Here is a 17,147-nt window from a genome sequence, read left to right as displayed (position 1 = left end):
AAGTTCTCATTTCAACCGCCTATCAATTCTGGTAATTGAAACGACTGCTTGGTAACATCGCAGACAATCAAAATTTATACTACACATTTAAATATAAAGGGGTTTCATTGGAAAATGTGAAAGTTATTAGGGAGTATATGGTTAAACGACAAACGCTTGTAAAATACATACAGCCACTCTGGCAAAGTTCCGCTGAAATATATATGAATACTTTGTTGGCTACCTAATTAGATTAAATACTTTATATCCGAACTCATGGGTTTCTAGGCGAAATAACAAAGCTATCTAATGTTATAATCCTGCGAAATAGTTCTTTTCCTAGCTTATTTTCTTGAATATTTTCATGAAAACCGTCTTCCCTAAATATAAATATATGACACATCAATTTATACTTGGCATTTCATTGCTAACATTTCATTTGCGCATGCTATATATAAAGTAGAGTGACAATTACAAATGTAAAAAATGAACAAACAAATCCTTGTTATGTAATAATATAACCCGATGACAGGCACCAGTTGAATTGAACTAGCTATATAAGATGAAAATCCAGATAGGATTTAAAAACCTTACGCTTCATAGAAAAATAAGCATTTTAAGTATTATTTTGGAAAATAAGCTCCTAACCATTGAAGACAGCAGGCAGTTATTATTTTCAGTAAATAATCTTGCTTACACTTTGCTAAAGGGTTTATTATATATTCCCTGTGAGTTATTGTTTTAATTAAATTCTTGTGTTTAGAAGCTGCCATACATTCTCTCTGCGTGTAACATAAACGTAATAATGTATATCATATTGGTTATATGCTTTCCCAATGGGTTTCTCTAGATTTTTAAATCAATTCATTCCATGTAAATTTTATCGTAATTAGATATATAATCTTGTTTTCCAAAAAATCTACGATACCTGAAAACATGTAATGAAATTTACCTTGGAGGATAGGCATTTGTTTACTGTTACAAAATCGCTTTCAGATGCAAATCAATTTCCTAATTATTTCTCAGAAATTATTTGCAATAAATCTCTAGGGGATATTACGCAGAAAATTATCAAGATTACGTGAAATAATTACTTTCCACTGAAAAGAATGTATTCAATAAATGAAATCCCTCGATGAAAATAAAAAACTTGTTTTTCTTCCACAAATCTAGAATTGTTACAGATGCTTTTAGAAAATGATCGAAGCAAGACAATTGTTGATACCCATCGCTTTGGTTATTTGTCAATGTTTCAATAATAACTGTAAGCAGCTGTTCCGATAATTGCTTCACATCTTGAACCATTATTTAATTAATTACTCCTTCTCCCAATACACTACCGTTCTCTCCATTCTCCTGAACTATAGCAAATTTAATATAAATAATTTGACAATGGCAATCGTACATTGTACGAAAAATTAACCCCGGGTCAAGGATTTCCGTTCAGTTACCAAGAAATTCAAAGCTATAGGGACATTACACTGCAGCCTCTATGGGAAAAGACCGTGTGATACTTGCTTTTTCTAGTTTCTAAAATAAAACGAATTATGCCTTTGTTTACCAAAATTATAAATGATACAGTGTAAAACCCTATACTAACGTCCCATCTCTTTAAAAAATTCACTATAGGAATAATCATGCACGCACATACACGCGAGTGCAAGCCCTTAGTACAGGGGAGACCGAGGTATATCTTTCTGACTTAATTGAATATTACTGCGTAGTTTTAATACTTTAAAGATTTATATGGCTACCTTTTACAGTCGTATACATTTTCAATATAAGAAGATATTGTATGATTGCCAAATGACACAAATATCCATCAAAGTACAAATGAAGTGAAGGTAAGCCATTGTAGCCTCTGGTAACCCTACGGCCTTCAACAATGATAAAAACCATTAGACATGACGGAAATATGAAACAAGTCAATATGTTTAGTCTGTCATTACAGATTGATACTGTGCATGGATTTGGGGGGGGGGGGGGGGGGGGTATTGGCATCGAAATGATTGCTCTTGAAAAACGAAAAGACTTTAATATCTATAACAAAACTCTTTTAAAATGAGGGTAAACCCATTAAGTCCTTTCCTAACCTTACTTGGGACCGGTCCCACATATAATAACCGAGATCTTCCTGTCAATGACAATGTAATGAAATTTGATGCGACTGTCATACAAGTGAGAGGTTTAGGTAGCTTAAAAAACCAGGTTCAATCCACCATTTTCTACATTAGAAAATGCTTGTACCAAGTCAGGAATTTGACACTTGTTATCCATTCGTTTGATGTGTTTGGACTTTTGAGTTTGCCTTTTGATTTTGGACTTTCCTTTTTGAATTTTCCTCGGATTTCAGTATTTTTGTGTTTTTACTTTTTATCATGGAGATAAGGAAAGGGAAGACCCCAAAAGTAAATCAATAATTTAACATCAACTGTCTCTCTAAATCATTAAGGAAAAGTAGAAAATAATGTTTAATAAGTGGAGACTCTTCAATACTGATAGCAATTTATCTATTCGCGAGGATTATTAGGACAAACTTGTCAAACTGAATATAATAAAGGATATTTGTTAATAACTCAGATTTTACGTAAGACTTGTAAAATATGCTTTTCAGTTACCCATAGTTATTGTGTCATTTGGTCATTTGTGGAGAGTTGTCGCAACAGCTGAATCATACCAAATCTTCTTTTTTATATTTTGAAGTGCATTTCGTTCATTAGAATATGAAATGAAGACTATTATCCCATTTATCTAAAACTTCCACATTAATAAGTCAAAATGTATATACTGATTCGTTATCCTGGACGCAAAACCAGTTATTGGCATCAACGCCACGACTTGAGACAAAGGTCAAGGTTCATTGAAAATAACAAGTACGTTTCAATGTTACAAAATGGATTTTTATCATTTATCTTTTCTTCAATATGTACAAACAGTTGTTGTTTTTCAAGGTTTGGCAATACGTGAAGATACCAGTATCAAAATAGAATATCTTCATCAGTTTCAAAATCAACGAATAATGAACTCTCACTTGTTTGTCTTGCATTAGAAATTACTTAACGCTATTTTTTTTTCGTATTGGTAATGTTAAAAATATATATATTTTTGTGATCTTAATCAAGATGTACTTATATTTATTTAAGAACTGTAATCTTTATATTCAGTTGCAGTTCTGACCACTGGATGGACAGTACTTTCAGTTAATTAGAACAACGGACTAATGGAGTGTAAACGGGTATATGTGTTAAAATCACTACAGCAAAACTAAGATACAGAAAATTCAAAGTATTGCAAGAATTGAAATAAAAATAATTTTGATTTTTATATTCCTAATTATCCAAAGTACACAATGCCATCGATCGCTTCTATGTCTCAGTTTATTCTTTTTCCATATATAGATATAACTTTGCATATTAACCAATAAGAGTGAGTGTCTAAGTGGAACTCAGTAAAAGGACAAACAAAAACATACATTTATACACATATATGAATACTATATACAATAAATGTGTAACCCCGTTTTACAGCGTCAACTGTAAACTTTCCCTTGAATGCAGCTATTATCAAATTATAAATACTTACAGCGAAAATGTTCCTCCTTAAAATACCGAAAACTTAAAGAATTCCTAATACATGTATTCCTGCGCACAAAAAGTGTTCGACTGATATTACAGATAATATTACGAAATTTCACTCATCTAATGCGTTGAAGTTTTCAAAGGTAGAATGCAAAACATCACAAAACTACAGCTGCAACTGTTTTCAAGTTATCTGTGAAATTTTCCAGTTCTAAAAAAAATGTGAATTTCAAAGAGATGAACCGCGTTTAATTGGTGAAATCACTTTAAACAGGAAGAAAATTAAGTTATCAATTTTATCTTGCTCACATTTTATTCCGATGAATATATACTTCTAATCAAAGTATTTTTGATGTTCTATCAGCAATGGCAACATCATTTCTTGATAAACTGTTAGAACGCCTTGAAGAAATTCCTCACTGTTTTTTATGTCGCTTCTTCAATTATTACCATCCGTTCTATATAATGAATAATATTGTACATGTTTCTAATTAATTTTGCTGATTTATAAGAAAAGGAAGATTTTCTCCCTCTTTTCCTTATCTTTATTATTCCCATGCTGAATAGAATTGACATATGTCAGAAATGTGTCTTAGCCAGTGTTCGTTAATCGAACTCGGAACATTTTTTTGTAAGTTAGGATGCGAATATCCATTTTATATATACGAGCGTATAAAAGTGTTTCAATAAAGGTAATATGCATTCAAGGTGTTAATGGACTTTTTTGTCGTTGTGGTTTGATTCTGTTTTGGTCACATATACAACAACAAAAATCTGCGCCATCATTTTTTCTTATTTTCAAAACTCTGAAACCACTGACCTTGGTGGGAAATGAAAATGCAAACGAAATAATTCTACGGTTTGTATTGAATTAGGGGGGTTTTGTCAACCAACATGACCGTTGTTATCATATAAGTTTATATGTACACGTAGAACAGATGTGTCGGCATACAACGGAATTTCGGTCTATAACCTTTAACAAATCATTCATGCCATAGCCGAATTAATATTGTACATTTGGATTACTTACGACATATCATGTATATACATTTATAAGGCTTCTACAACGCCAGGCACTGAACTGTTCATGGGTTCTTAAGCTCCACTTAAATGAAGAAACGTTAATGATAAATTCATTATTCATTTTGTTGAAAGGAATGCTAATTGCTAAAGAAATAAAATTCAAACTTATATCAGCTAAAAGTTGGTCAATCAAAACGAAACAAAAACTCTATCTGTATAAGTATTCACAGTACAAAGAGTACATTAACACTTAGATTTACATACAGACAGTACAATAAAGTCTAAACTATATGAAGAATGTTTCATGAAATTATGTATGTCCCAGGACCACCGTCAAAAGTCTAGTAACCAGATTGAAAACCTAGCTCGAGCAATATTTCAGCATTACACCAATTAACCAAATATCATATTAATGTCTACAGTCGTTGTCAACCGTTTGATTATAACGGAATGACGGACACGGTTAGATTTGGTCGGCCACTTCGAGACAGTATAGCATAAAGTTAAGGATATAACATTTGTATTCGTCGGATCTATCACTGTAAATAGCTGATTTATATGGTTATCTACATGTAATCAGTATACAGTTGTATAGCTCAAACGTTATGTTTCAGTTCACTGGGTGTTATATTGTTGTTGGGTGGTCTTTAAATACTGTCCAATACTTTTGGTAATTCTTGCTTTTTATTTATCATGTTGTTATCTTCAACGTTCAACGTTTCTATGAATGATAATTTTTCCATACATGCATTCCTTGCAGTTATTGAGTTGATATTAAAGTATATGTTTCCATAAGAATATCATATTCCATATATTTTAATTACATCATGAAACTTAAACAACATATACATGTACCTGTGGTGTGAATGGTAACTCTAAAGCAGTATTGTTTCCTGTATTTGATTACAGATTTTCAAAAAAGAATGGTCAGGATAAAAAAAATTGAGACAGCTATTATGCACCGGATACCAAATCAATAGCTTGTTCAGTTCGGAAACCAAGATCACTAAAATCTATTTTCATTTCAACAACAATTATATATTATTTAAAATTATCTTCAAAATTACGTCATTCTGTTCATGTATTTGCGGATAATCAAATAATCGTTTTCTTTACTCTCTTTTTTATCGAAGAAATTGCATTTGAAATTTATTATACTGATACTATTTATAATATGTAACTGTTTGCTGCATATTGATAAACGATATCTGCAAGGAACAAATATTTACAATGAGAAGGAAAAAACTCGTCTATATACATCAATAATTAAAACGCTTTTAATAAACTTTAATATCAATTCCCCTCCCCCTCCCCAAAGTTGTAAGTTACAAACATCAACTTTACTATTGTCATGCCCCTTTTAGGTAAAATAAATGGATTTGAATTTATGTCTGTTCAGATTAAAGAAAGTATATCTTCAAATAACAATCATAAAATTCTATATTTGCCTTATTTATCCAAAATGAAAAGTGGATGAAATTAGCTGCAGACCAGTCGATCTTGATACTGTTGAACTACTGTGTTCTTGATTCGTGCATCAAAGGAGATTCGGATTTTTCTATCATAAAAGAGAAAGAAAGCGAGAGAGAGATAGTGAGAGAAAACCAATAGAAAGGGGGAAAAGTCGATTGCTGTTCTGTAGGATTTTGTTCACATCGAAATTTAATAACTTATATCACACAAACAAATTCTGAAATCTATTCTTCTCTTCGGCTGTTGTATTTGGATACAAAAATCAGGATACATGATATTTGTTGCCTGGTTTCATTTTGACTCCTTATCAAATATTCATCTAGTAATACCGACGTATTGACTATACAGAGCTGAGTGGTATCGACTCAGTGTTGTAAAAAGAATGAAAATAAATTTTATGCGTCTGAATAGCCTTTCTGGATTTACTTTCACCCCAGAAACGCTTAAAGCCTCATATTTGGAAGCAAATGATGTGTAGGAAACTACTTTGACTTTAAAGACAAGCTTTACTTGATTCGGGGTGTCACGGTGGTCGAATGATACTCTTGAAAAATTGACTATTGGACTTTAAACATCCATTCAACTCTAAAGTATACGAAACCCCTATATAATCATTAAATATACATACAGCAGTAAAACATGCATATCAGACATGTAAAAGTCCAATCGTTTAGCATCCTTGTATTGTAGTGCTCGTTGTCGCCTCATGAGAGAAACTAATGAAACTAATTCATTTTACTACAACTTTAAAGTAGAATAGAGACAAACAATAGCACATCTTACGTAACATCAGAGATTTCTCTTTCAGATTGATCTATTTATAAATATATTATTGTTATTTAATAAAAACAGCTTTGATATGATTCAAGTACTTCTATTGTGGTAGGCGACTAGCTCAATTGACGCAATTTCTCACAAGTGTTTCTTATTTTCAGATCGTCTTTGAAGATTTCTGCTTATGTTGATCTCTTATTTTGGCACAACGATTCGTCCTAGGATAGAAATTGACTACTAATTTTAGTTTACATACAGATACGTGAAACCGTATCCTTCTTCACAACATCTTTGAGTTTCTGCTCGGACATGTTATTCGTGGATAACTTTCACACATTATGACTTGTCTCGTGAAACTCATACCACATCTTTTTATATCTATTGATCTAAGATTTTCGTTCTTTCTAAACATTGAATTAAAAAATGTTGCTACAAGCCTGAGTATTTTTCAATATATTCCATTACGTCAAAGATAAAGTATCCATAATGTTAGGGACTATTTACGATTTGCGAACTTGTTTCTTGTCTGATTAAAGATAACAATTATTTGTATAGATAATGCAATAGAACTGTTCTGCTGCGTGTCCGTTTTATCTCCCATCGAAGAAAGTTTGCCGTGCATTTACAGCATTTAAAAGTACATGCAACACTTTTAATACTCTCTCTTTTAATACTGGCGTCTTGTCAAAATCTATCAAATACCATTTCCAACTTATCATGATATTGGAATTAAAAGATCCAAGTTTATATAACTGTTATACAATGTACTGAGATTTTCTGAATAGTCAGACAAAACACACACCATAATAACATTAAACAAGGATTTGTATAGTAAGTCTTTAATACTATACAAATCCTTGCATTAAGTAATTTCAATTCCAAGTATAAGAAGTGATTGTGAAAAAATAAAATCTAATAGATCAAATACATATGCAAACTTTACGGTATTTGATTTCAAGTTTCAGGGTAAGTTTAACTCTTGGTTAATTCTAAGTTTTCTTCTCTAAAACATTGTTTTTTTCTTTGCAGACATCTGAGAAGAACCAAGTTCTCCGGCCGCTCTGACATCAACCTTATTTTCTCAATTTATCCATATGGTATTTTCAATGTCAATGCATAACTCTATAAAGTGATGTGTTGTTTGTATATAATAGTTTTTCTTTTCATTCATTTGGTAATGATCTTTGACCTCGATGATATTAAAACACATGCAGCTAGCATAACCTTTTGACCGGCACAGACCTCTACATCAACCAATAGATTTATCATTGTCGAGTAGATGAAAACAGGTTAGAGAGTATCGAATACCATTTTGATTTTTTAGTAACCTTCTTATTCATTCATGTAGGTAGCAGGGTCGTATATTTTAACTCAAGGTTGGATATTAGGAACATGTCAAATAACATTTGAAGCATGCTCCATTTCTTTTCCTTATATGATTAGTATATGAGTTATACTATACATGCAGTACATCATCATAAAGCTTATTTAATTACACATATGTCCTGCCTATTTTATTTTTTCCATACTCAAGGTTAAAGTCGCAACTTTTATGAATTACTTCAATACATTACTAAGCAATATTTGATTCGAGTTCGCACAATCTCAGCTTGAGAAGAATATTAGTCCTATTTACAAAAAACGATTCTTCGTTGCGTATACCGAATGATATTTCAACATTGATGCACATGAGAGGCTCTGTAGATCAAAATATATTTTAAAGTAATAATTTTGCTTGCTAGAGTACTTATAGAGAGAGATAACTTGAGTATGTTTATTCACGCTGATGATTTTTTTTAAGTTTTCAAATGTCTTAATTTGTTCCTGTATAATAATGATACTTGTAAGGGCCCTCGACGCAAATGTCTCGATCCCCCTTTAATCTAAAACGAAATAATTGGTTTAGTTTTATAATTTGCACTAAACACGTGAGTGAAAAAGAGATAAAATGGAGCCTACCTTCTGCTATTGCTGTGCATAGGTTCTGGAGGGAAGAATAATCTTAAGCTACACTCAATAAGTCTGATTTATTGCTGCGAAGCAACATGTGAATAGACAAAATACTTCGAAGACTTTTTGGCAATCTGTTTTCGCCTTATTGTCAGAAACAGTAGCAAAATTACAATATCTATTTATTTTACGACGTTACTCTGGTCTTCGCAATGATTACATGGTTAGCATGGTTTTAATTAACTAGTACAGCTTAGTGATGGCTAAAAGCTAATGACTCTAATGTTCCATCTTCCATCCACGCATTACTATGTTAAAATGCTGGAATTTGTATAGAATGCACGCTGAGACGAGCAGCACATAAATATGTCGCAAAGATAAGGAATTAAATAGACAAAAAATAAATGAGCTAGGCAGTGTAAAGTAACGGGTAATATATAGAAAATGGGAATAATGTTTTGAGACATGGAACCCCTGGATTGACTAAACAAGATTAGATTATAGTTGTCATAGTTAGTGAAGAACGTCAAAAAGAAAGCCGAAGAAAAATATCGGTTGAAACTCAAATCGTATTAATTCTAAATAATATATAAACAATGAGGTTTAGGGTTCATCGATATTCAACATTTTATTAAATAGCAGCACAAGCTTCTAAAAGAGACTACCAATACTATAATGGTGACTTTTTTATTTTGTACGTCGTTTTAAGAATTCAGTACTATTGCAATTATAAAGAAATATTCAAATTCCATTTGAACTTTACAACATTGTGATCCTATACGTGTAAAATATTCAGGGTAAATTTGCCATCTCTTTATTTGCATAAGGCCTTAGATGAGGACATGACGAAAACAAAGTATATGACAGACATTGTACAACCGCAACCATTGAACTACAGGCTCCTGATTTGGTTCAGGCACATATAAAATGTTAGACTAGTTTGATGGCTCCAAAACCTTCTGTAACCTTAGACAGAGGTGTAATAGTATAACATGTACATCGTTGTTTCTGTACAAAAACAAATATCGGGGCCCGACTCAGAGTTAGGCGAAATATTTATAAACTTGAAAAACTTTTTATTTCTCAAGACCCCATCAGGGGTATGTGAATATAAACAATAATAACAAACAATAACATATATACAAAATATACAAAATAATGAGATCATAGAATGACATGGTTACATATTCAATGGTATACATAAAGTACATGATTTAAGGAATTTGCAGTGGAAGGCAAATCTAATTTATAACAGACAGAACAATTTTACAAAATTTGGCAAGTTTGACAATTAAATTGTAGTCATCAGAACAAAAAAGTTCACAATATTTTATAGCATTTGGCTTTTTATACACATTACAGGGCAAAAGCCTTTTTCTTTCATTTGAAAAAAAAGTACATTTAAATAGAGAATGAAATTCATCACCAATTTCACATAAATTGCATAAATCACAAATGCGATCATCACGTTCAACACCCCAAAAACGACCTTGTTCTATTGGCAATTTATGGTTCATACATCTAAAATTACAATATGCCTTTCGAAGATCATATGGTAGATCAACAATATATCTTTCAAAATTATGAATGGTTTTGAAAATTCTATAATTTAAACATTTAGCTGAATCATAAACAGTAGTAACCCATGTTTGTTTGAACTGATCACAGAGACATTGTTTGACTAGATTTGATATGGCTACATTTTCTGGTACACTCTGTGACAGCCAGTACTCTGAGAGACCACAATTATTAAGGGTTTTTTCAATACAAACAATCCATTTAGAATGGAAAAAATTCTTGGTATGCATGTTATATAATAACTTGTACAAAGTAGCAGCAATTTTATCTTGCTTATTACAAATAATTCTTTTCCAGAATGCAACCATTCTACTTTTGATAAAAATATCAATAGGAAATCTTCCTAGTTCACCATACATGATACAATTTGGTGTACATTTCTTCAGACTTAGTATATATTTATAAAATTGCAGACAAAATGATTCTAGTATACTGTTATTAGTAGAACCCCAAATCTCACAACCATACATTAATATAGGTAAAACCATTACATCAAACATTTCAAGCTGTATATCAATAGGTAAATTTAGTTTTCTACTTTTTTTCATTATACTAAACATAGCCTTTCTAGCTTGACAAACTAATCTTTCTTTATTTTTACAAAATGAACCATTTGAAGCAAAAATTATTCCAAGATATGTAAAATCATCAACAATATCTATATTTTGACCATCATAAGTGAAAGCAAGGTTATTATTCAGTTCAAAAGTACGTTTTCTAAAAATTACTATCTTAGTCTTAGCAACATTTACTTCTAATTTCCAACATTTGCAATACAAATACATGGCATTCAAGGCAGCTTGCAATTCAGATTCAGACTCTGCTAGAATTACAGTGTCATCAGCATAAAGTAATAGATACAATCTAAAGTATACAGCAATTTCATCATTATCAAGAAAAATATGAGCAGCATTGTAAACATTTGACAAACCTTCATAAGAATGTGACAAAAATTCAACTAGATCATTTAAAAACAATGAAAATAGTACAGGAGACAAATTTTCTCCTTGGCGTACGCCAACATTGCTAAAAAAGAAACTTGAGGTGTTACAACCTAATCGTACACAAGATTTGGCATTTTTATACATACTGTGAATAACTTTAAACATTTTACCATCAATACATTGTTGTAGTAACTTGTGCCATAATGCACATCTATCCACCGAGTCAAAGGCTTTCCGGTAGTCAACAAAAGCACAAAATAAAGGTTTGTTACATCGCAAGTAAAGATCAATCAGACAGTTCATATTAAAAATGTGATCAGTAGTACCATAATGCTTTCTAAAGCCTGCTTGCTCTTCGCAGAGAACATTAAAATTATCTAAATAACAATTAAGCCTATTATTCAGCACACATGTGAATAATTTACCAAAACAGCTAAGAACCGTAATGCCCCTGTAGTTATCAGGATTTGCAGGGTCTCCTTTACATTTATATATTGGTACAATAATACCTTCAGACCATGAGTCTGGTATACAACCAGATTCAAAAACAATATTAAACAAAGCAATAAAAACTGGTAACATTTTATCAGCAGAATGCTTCAAAAATTCATTAATAATCAAATCATTTCCACAGGCTTTATTATTTTTCAACCCTTTTATAGCCTGTCTCACCTCATTTTCTGAAATAGCTCTATTCACTTCAGTATTTAAACTAGTAATATTATCAACATCAATATTTTCAAATGTATCATCATTTTCATCTTGAGCAGAGTTCAATTTCTTAAAATGTTTATAAAAACAATCAAGAGACACTTTATTGACAATATTCTGTTTAGTCTGAGAGCTACATGCTCTGTTCAGTAAGTTCCAGTATGATTTACAATCATTTTGTCTAAGATTTTTTAACTTCTTAATGAAATTCTTATTATACAATCTATATTGATTACATAAAACCTTTTTGTACTCTTTACTACACACTGTTAAATTTGTCTTGCTTTCAGCAGTTTTAACTCTCCAGTTATAATTTTTTGCTCTATGATACAATTTGCGTTTTTCAGCACATTCTCTATTGAACCATGGTTTCTTAACCTTTCTTTTTTTTAAAGAATTATCAACCTTTTTAATGACCTTTTTTTCCAATAACAAATCACATTTTGAGGCAGCTTGTAAAATTAAAGAATTACATTCATCAACTATTGAATTAACAACAATATTATCTATCAGATCAGTATCTATTTCTTCAAGTTTAACAACAATTGAGTGAATAACAGCTTCATCAATACAATCATTAAATTCCTGATATTTGTCATTTTCCCACTTACATTTAGTAACAACAGAGGAATCATCAATATCAACATTTATATTTTCAACAACAGGCATACATGTATCTTTACTTGACATTTCAATAAAAATTGCATTATGCACATCACTTAGCATTGGATCATAAGGAAGAATTTCAAAATCTAAAATATTTGTAAACAATTCAGGAGACATAATACAATTAGCAACCGTATCTATAGGCTGGTCCTCTCCCTTGCAACATACGGGTATCTGTCAAAGCCAAACAGAGAAATGACAGAGAACCAGTCTACCATATCTAGACCTCTAAATGTCTTTCATGTGTTTGTGTCGTTGGGTTGCTATCCCCATCTACCTTTACACCAAATTTCACTTTTATCTAAATGATTTATATTATTGTATAGCAATATAATATTTCCCACAGAAAGCAACCAAAAGTTAGCGTGCAATAAATTCCAATATTGCACTAGTGCAATAAATCTTCAAAAATTCATGACGTCATCAACGTCAAAATGTAGTTTAAACCAATTTTTACTCTTAATATACAATAAAAGGGTTATTGCATGAATATTGGGGAATATTGTCCCTCGTAGAACATATATTGCACTTGCAAGCTCGTGCAATATAAAATTCTACTCGGGACAATATTCCCCAATATTCATGCAATAACCCTATAGTATTAATATGTTCTCGTCATGAAAATGTATGAATATCTGCCACTAGACTTAAAGAAACGAAATATTAGTCAATTCTGTATTCCATTAAGGAAATTCTAAACTCCTATGTCTAAAATATTTTGGGGACAAGGCGTATCGTTGTCTCAATTTACACTCCTAGCTTAGCACAGTGTATAATTGTATAATTAGACATTTAGATATTTAGTGTTAATTTGACATTTCATATAGATACCGGATGCACATGTTACTTCTATAGCGTTAGTATTATGCAATAATTAATTAACAGTGCATAGTAGATAATTTGAAACAACACCTGGTACAGATACGTTTGTTATCTTCTTATCTTAATGTATTTTATTTACTAAGTACATTATTTCGCTTCGAATATATTAAATAACTGACTATCTGGCGAATGAAAAACAGAAAACTGACCAATTAAAGTGAATAGATGTAATTTTGAAATGAAGAATGATGAATTTGACCTAATAACTTACAAAGCAAACATTATTGTTTTCGCCCTTTGCTCAATCATGTTAATGCTGCTATGCAATTTCGTGCTTAGTTTCTGTAGGAATTGGCTATGTCGGTTACTCATTTTTAGTATAGCGATAGTGGAATTTTATTTCCGAATAAAAAATATCATTTCGAATCATCTCCGTTATTTCAACATTATTCATTGATAGAAAACGGATCACACGTAATATTAATGACTGTTCTGTGTTATAGTCAATTCCCAGACAGGAATATGACACTTGTTAATGGTATTGGTAAGCTAGTGTTTTCCTAATATTTGGACTTATGGTAATACCGAAGGCTATTTTTTTTCTTTCTTTTTTTTTTCTTTGATCACATATATCATAAAATACAAAAAAATTAGAGGCAAAAGATACCAGAGGGATATTCAAACTAATAAATCGAAAAACCCCAGACAACGTAATGACACACCAGTTCACAAAACAGTACACAGAACACTACAGACTGAACAACTTTTAATTCCACTAAAACAATGAGTGATCTTTTAATCCCACAATAAACAACGAGTAATCTCCGTAATAAGCAGATCCTTCTCCACATTTGGCACACGGTGTGTTGCTCGTGTAAGTACAGACTCGGTGATAAGTCTAATTCGAATGGTCAAATTTGAGGAAAAGAGGACTGATTTCAACTTCGTCAAAATGAAATCAAATTTACATCAGTTTAAAAGATTAAAAAATGGAAACTTATTTCATAGGGAAAGTGTGCCAGCAGTCGAAGCTGTTGAATTTTGAAACAGTACTGGGCGGTTACTTTTAAAATAAATTATCTCAAAATATAATTTCAATATACCAATTTTGTTTCTCTCGTAAAAAAGATACCTGCTTATTTATTTCGATTTCATTTTTTAGACATGCACTTGGTTATATGAATAATACTCATGTTGTTTCAGATGAAAAGTTAGGATAATGCTTTGATTTTAAATGAACAGCTCGGTATATTTCATCACGTTTTTGCTGTTTGAAAATTTGTTTGTGACTCACAGATAGTAAATATATTTTATTTCCTACTCAACAAACCCTTTTCTATACCATCTTATCAAATAAAAACATTTTACTTCCCGATTAGAATCAATAAAGCTTCCATTAGTCTGATTTAGTGTGAAATAAGCGATAAAGCACTAAATAAAGCAATATCTGCAAAACACTTAAAGACCTTATTACTCATTTCTATACTGTATCAAGTTCATAGTAAAACAAGGGACTACGTAGAACCAACGAAGCTAAGGCATGGATCCTTTTTTTTCTAGTTTAAATGTTTTGAGCCTATTTTCCTTATTGGCAATGACTTATTGCTATTCTGATACATTACTATCAATTTGTATATGAGTCGATTATCTTCTCTAAAGAGTAAAGTGTCTGAACATATAATTTTCTATGCGACTGATTTGTGTTGTTAGGAGCAAAAACGCATAATTTATAGGGAAAACGTGAGTAAGAAAATAATAAAAGGAGGTAAATAACTAACGTCTGTGCTATATAGACTTTAAATTATCATTTTTATACCTTTTCATATTCGTAGTTAAGCAATGTTATATCAACAGGTCTGTGTTTCACTACACACTCTTGTGATGGGGTCGACGTATTGCTTTTCGTCTTTTTAACAACCTTTGATCTTTACATAAGTCGAAATAATGGGTCGCCCTTTTCTGTCTTTTATACTTTTTTTTATTCTTATGCTTTGGTTTTCTACCTTTTCTAACTGCATTTTGTGGTTTAACCTTTAACCATTGGTTTATTTTTATATTTCTTATGAGCTCTTGTTATCTTATGGCAATATTTATTTTATGTTCTTTGTACACCCGCTGCCTTATTTTATCTTTTTAATTGAAGAATCGAACTCCCCCAAACAACCACCATATATCACTTATTTGCCTATCATTTGAACAGATGGTCATATTATGGAATTATTAAATATGTCAATGTTATACTTCCATCGTCATATTCAATAATAAAAAAGTTAAAATCACTACACCAGTCCATATATGAAAAACCAGTGGACAGTTCTACAAGATCATTTGGAAAGCAACTATTACGATAATTTTGCACTATTTCGTTCAATTTCGATTTTAAAATTATATGGCGGTTAAGCAAGTAGCCTTCTTCGTGCAGACAGATACTTTTTAAAATCTACGATAAAACTCTCAATTTCGCTTAATTATAGGATTCACGTGTTTTAATCTTCTATTCCAAATGATACGAATAATCAGAACTATTAGATAACTCGTAAAAAGTGCCATAAAAAATAAAATAACAAGCAAAAAACAAACCAAAAAACACCAAACTGCAAAAAAATGTTATAAAACATACCTTTTGACTTTATCTTCTCTTATCTCCCTAAAAGAAGGACATGTAACAGACGTTACTAACTCTGACTTAATCATGATTCACAACAATAAGGAATATTCAACAGAAATCCTGCTTCTCAACAAAAATAAAATAAAACCTCGTCATAACTCAGACGAGTTGTAAATATTAGTAAGTGGTCGTTTGTCCGATGTTATATCCAGAACCCTGTATTCTATTGATAAATTAATTGATTGCAAACACATTTGTAGCGCTGCTGTTCGCATCATTGGATTCCGCTTAAGAGCTATTATTTCTTTTGTAAAGTCCCGGGAGCCGTTATTTCTAATAATTAATCTCGATATTTATAATTATTAATACCATATTATTAGTACTAAAGTGAATTGATGCATGTCTCACAAGGAGAAGATGTAAAAACGACAATGGTTTTTAAAGTGGTATATTTTACTTTATAGTAAATGGCGGTAATTTACTTGAAGAGAAACTGTCAAAATTGACAAAGAATGTGCAAAGAGACTTCAAAAGAAATAAATAAACACAAGTTATTATTTATTGAATCATGTCATTTTTTCTATCGGAAATAAGCGCTTAGTTAAAAACACATAAACAGATTCTCCTTTGCTTCAATATTTTATGTTTCACTGGTACTATATAAAACCTAATTGTTTCTTTGATGTCTTACAATTCGTCTTGATTTATAACTAGCTAATTAATATTTCGCAACATTTAAATGTTGTATAACTAGAAGTGCTTCTTTTATTTAATTTTGTCAGACAAGCAATTTTCTGAATTCAATTTTATGAAGTTTTATGTTGTTTAATTGGTTGTGGCGACCTATAAGGAAGGAAGCTGGGGTGCACACAACACATGATAGATATTTAAATGTCGTAGGTACATATTACCACGATGTGTTTTTAATTTATAAATTGATATATTTTTCATCAATCATATTTTTATAACAACTCCAATCAAAGATATCTTAAGCAATAAATAATTCATCAGTTTATAATACACTAGCAAACTCAAAGAGTT

At 31.1% G+C, this 17,147-nt stretch overlaps 1 protein-coding gene across 2 annotated transcripts in view; it reads right to left on the bottom strand.

The window, feature by feature from the left end:
• Positions 1-16,240, bottom strand: part of LOC134711484 (tyrosine-protein kinase SRK2-like) — a 63,969-nt gene extending 47,729 nt beyond the window's left edge. Inside the window, exon 1 of one of the 2 annotated variants that reach the window (XM_063572093.1) lies at positions 16,119-16,240. In XM_063572093.1, coding sequence (XP_063428163.1) covers positions 16,119-16,192 — 74 coding nt within the window. In that variant the 5' untranslated portion in view covers positions 16,193-16,240. Of the gene's footprint in view, positions 1-3,561; positions 3,711-16,118 lie in introns of those variants that run through there. The other variant, XM_063572094.1, reaches the window with a different exon arrangement.
• Between the last annotated feature and the right edge of the window lie 907 nt (positions 16,241-17,147).

This window comes from Mytilus trossulus, chromosome 3, assembly GCF_036588685.1.
Source record: "Mytilus trossulus isolate FHL-02 chromosome 3, PNRI_Mtr1.1.1.hap1, whole genome shotgun sequence".
Classification (NCBI taxonomy): Eukaryota; Metazoa; Mollusca; class Bivalvia; order Mytilida; family Mytilidae; genus Mytilus; species Mytilus trossulus.
Note: the sequence above shows the minus strand (reverse complement) of the source record. Positions and strands in the feature narration are given on the sequence as shown.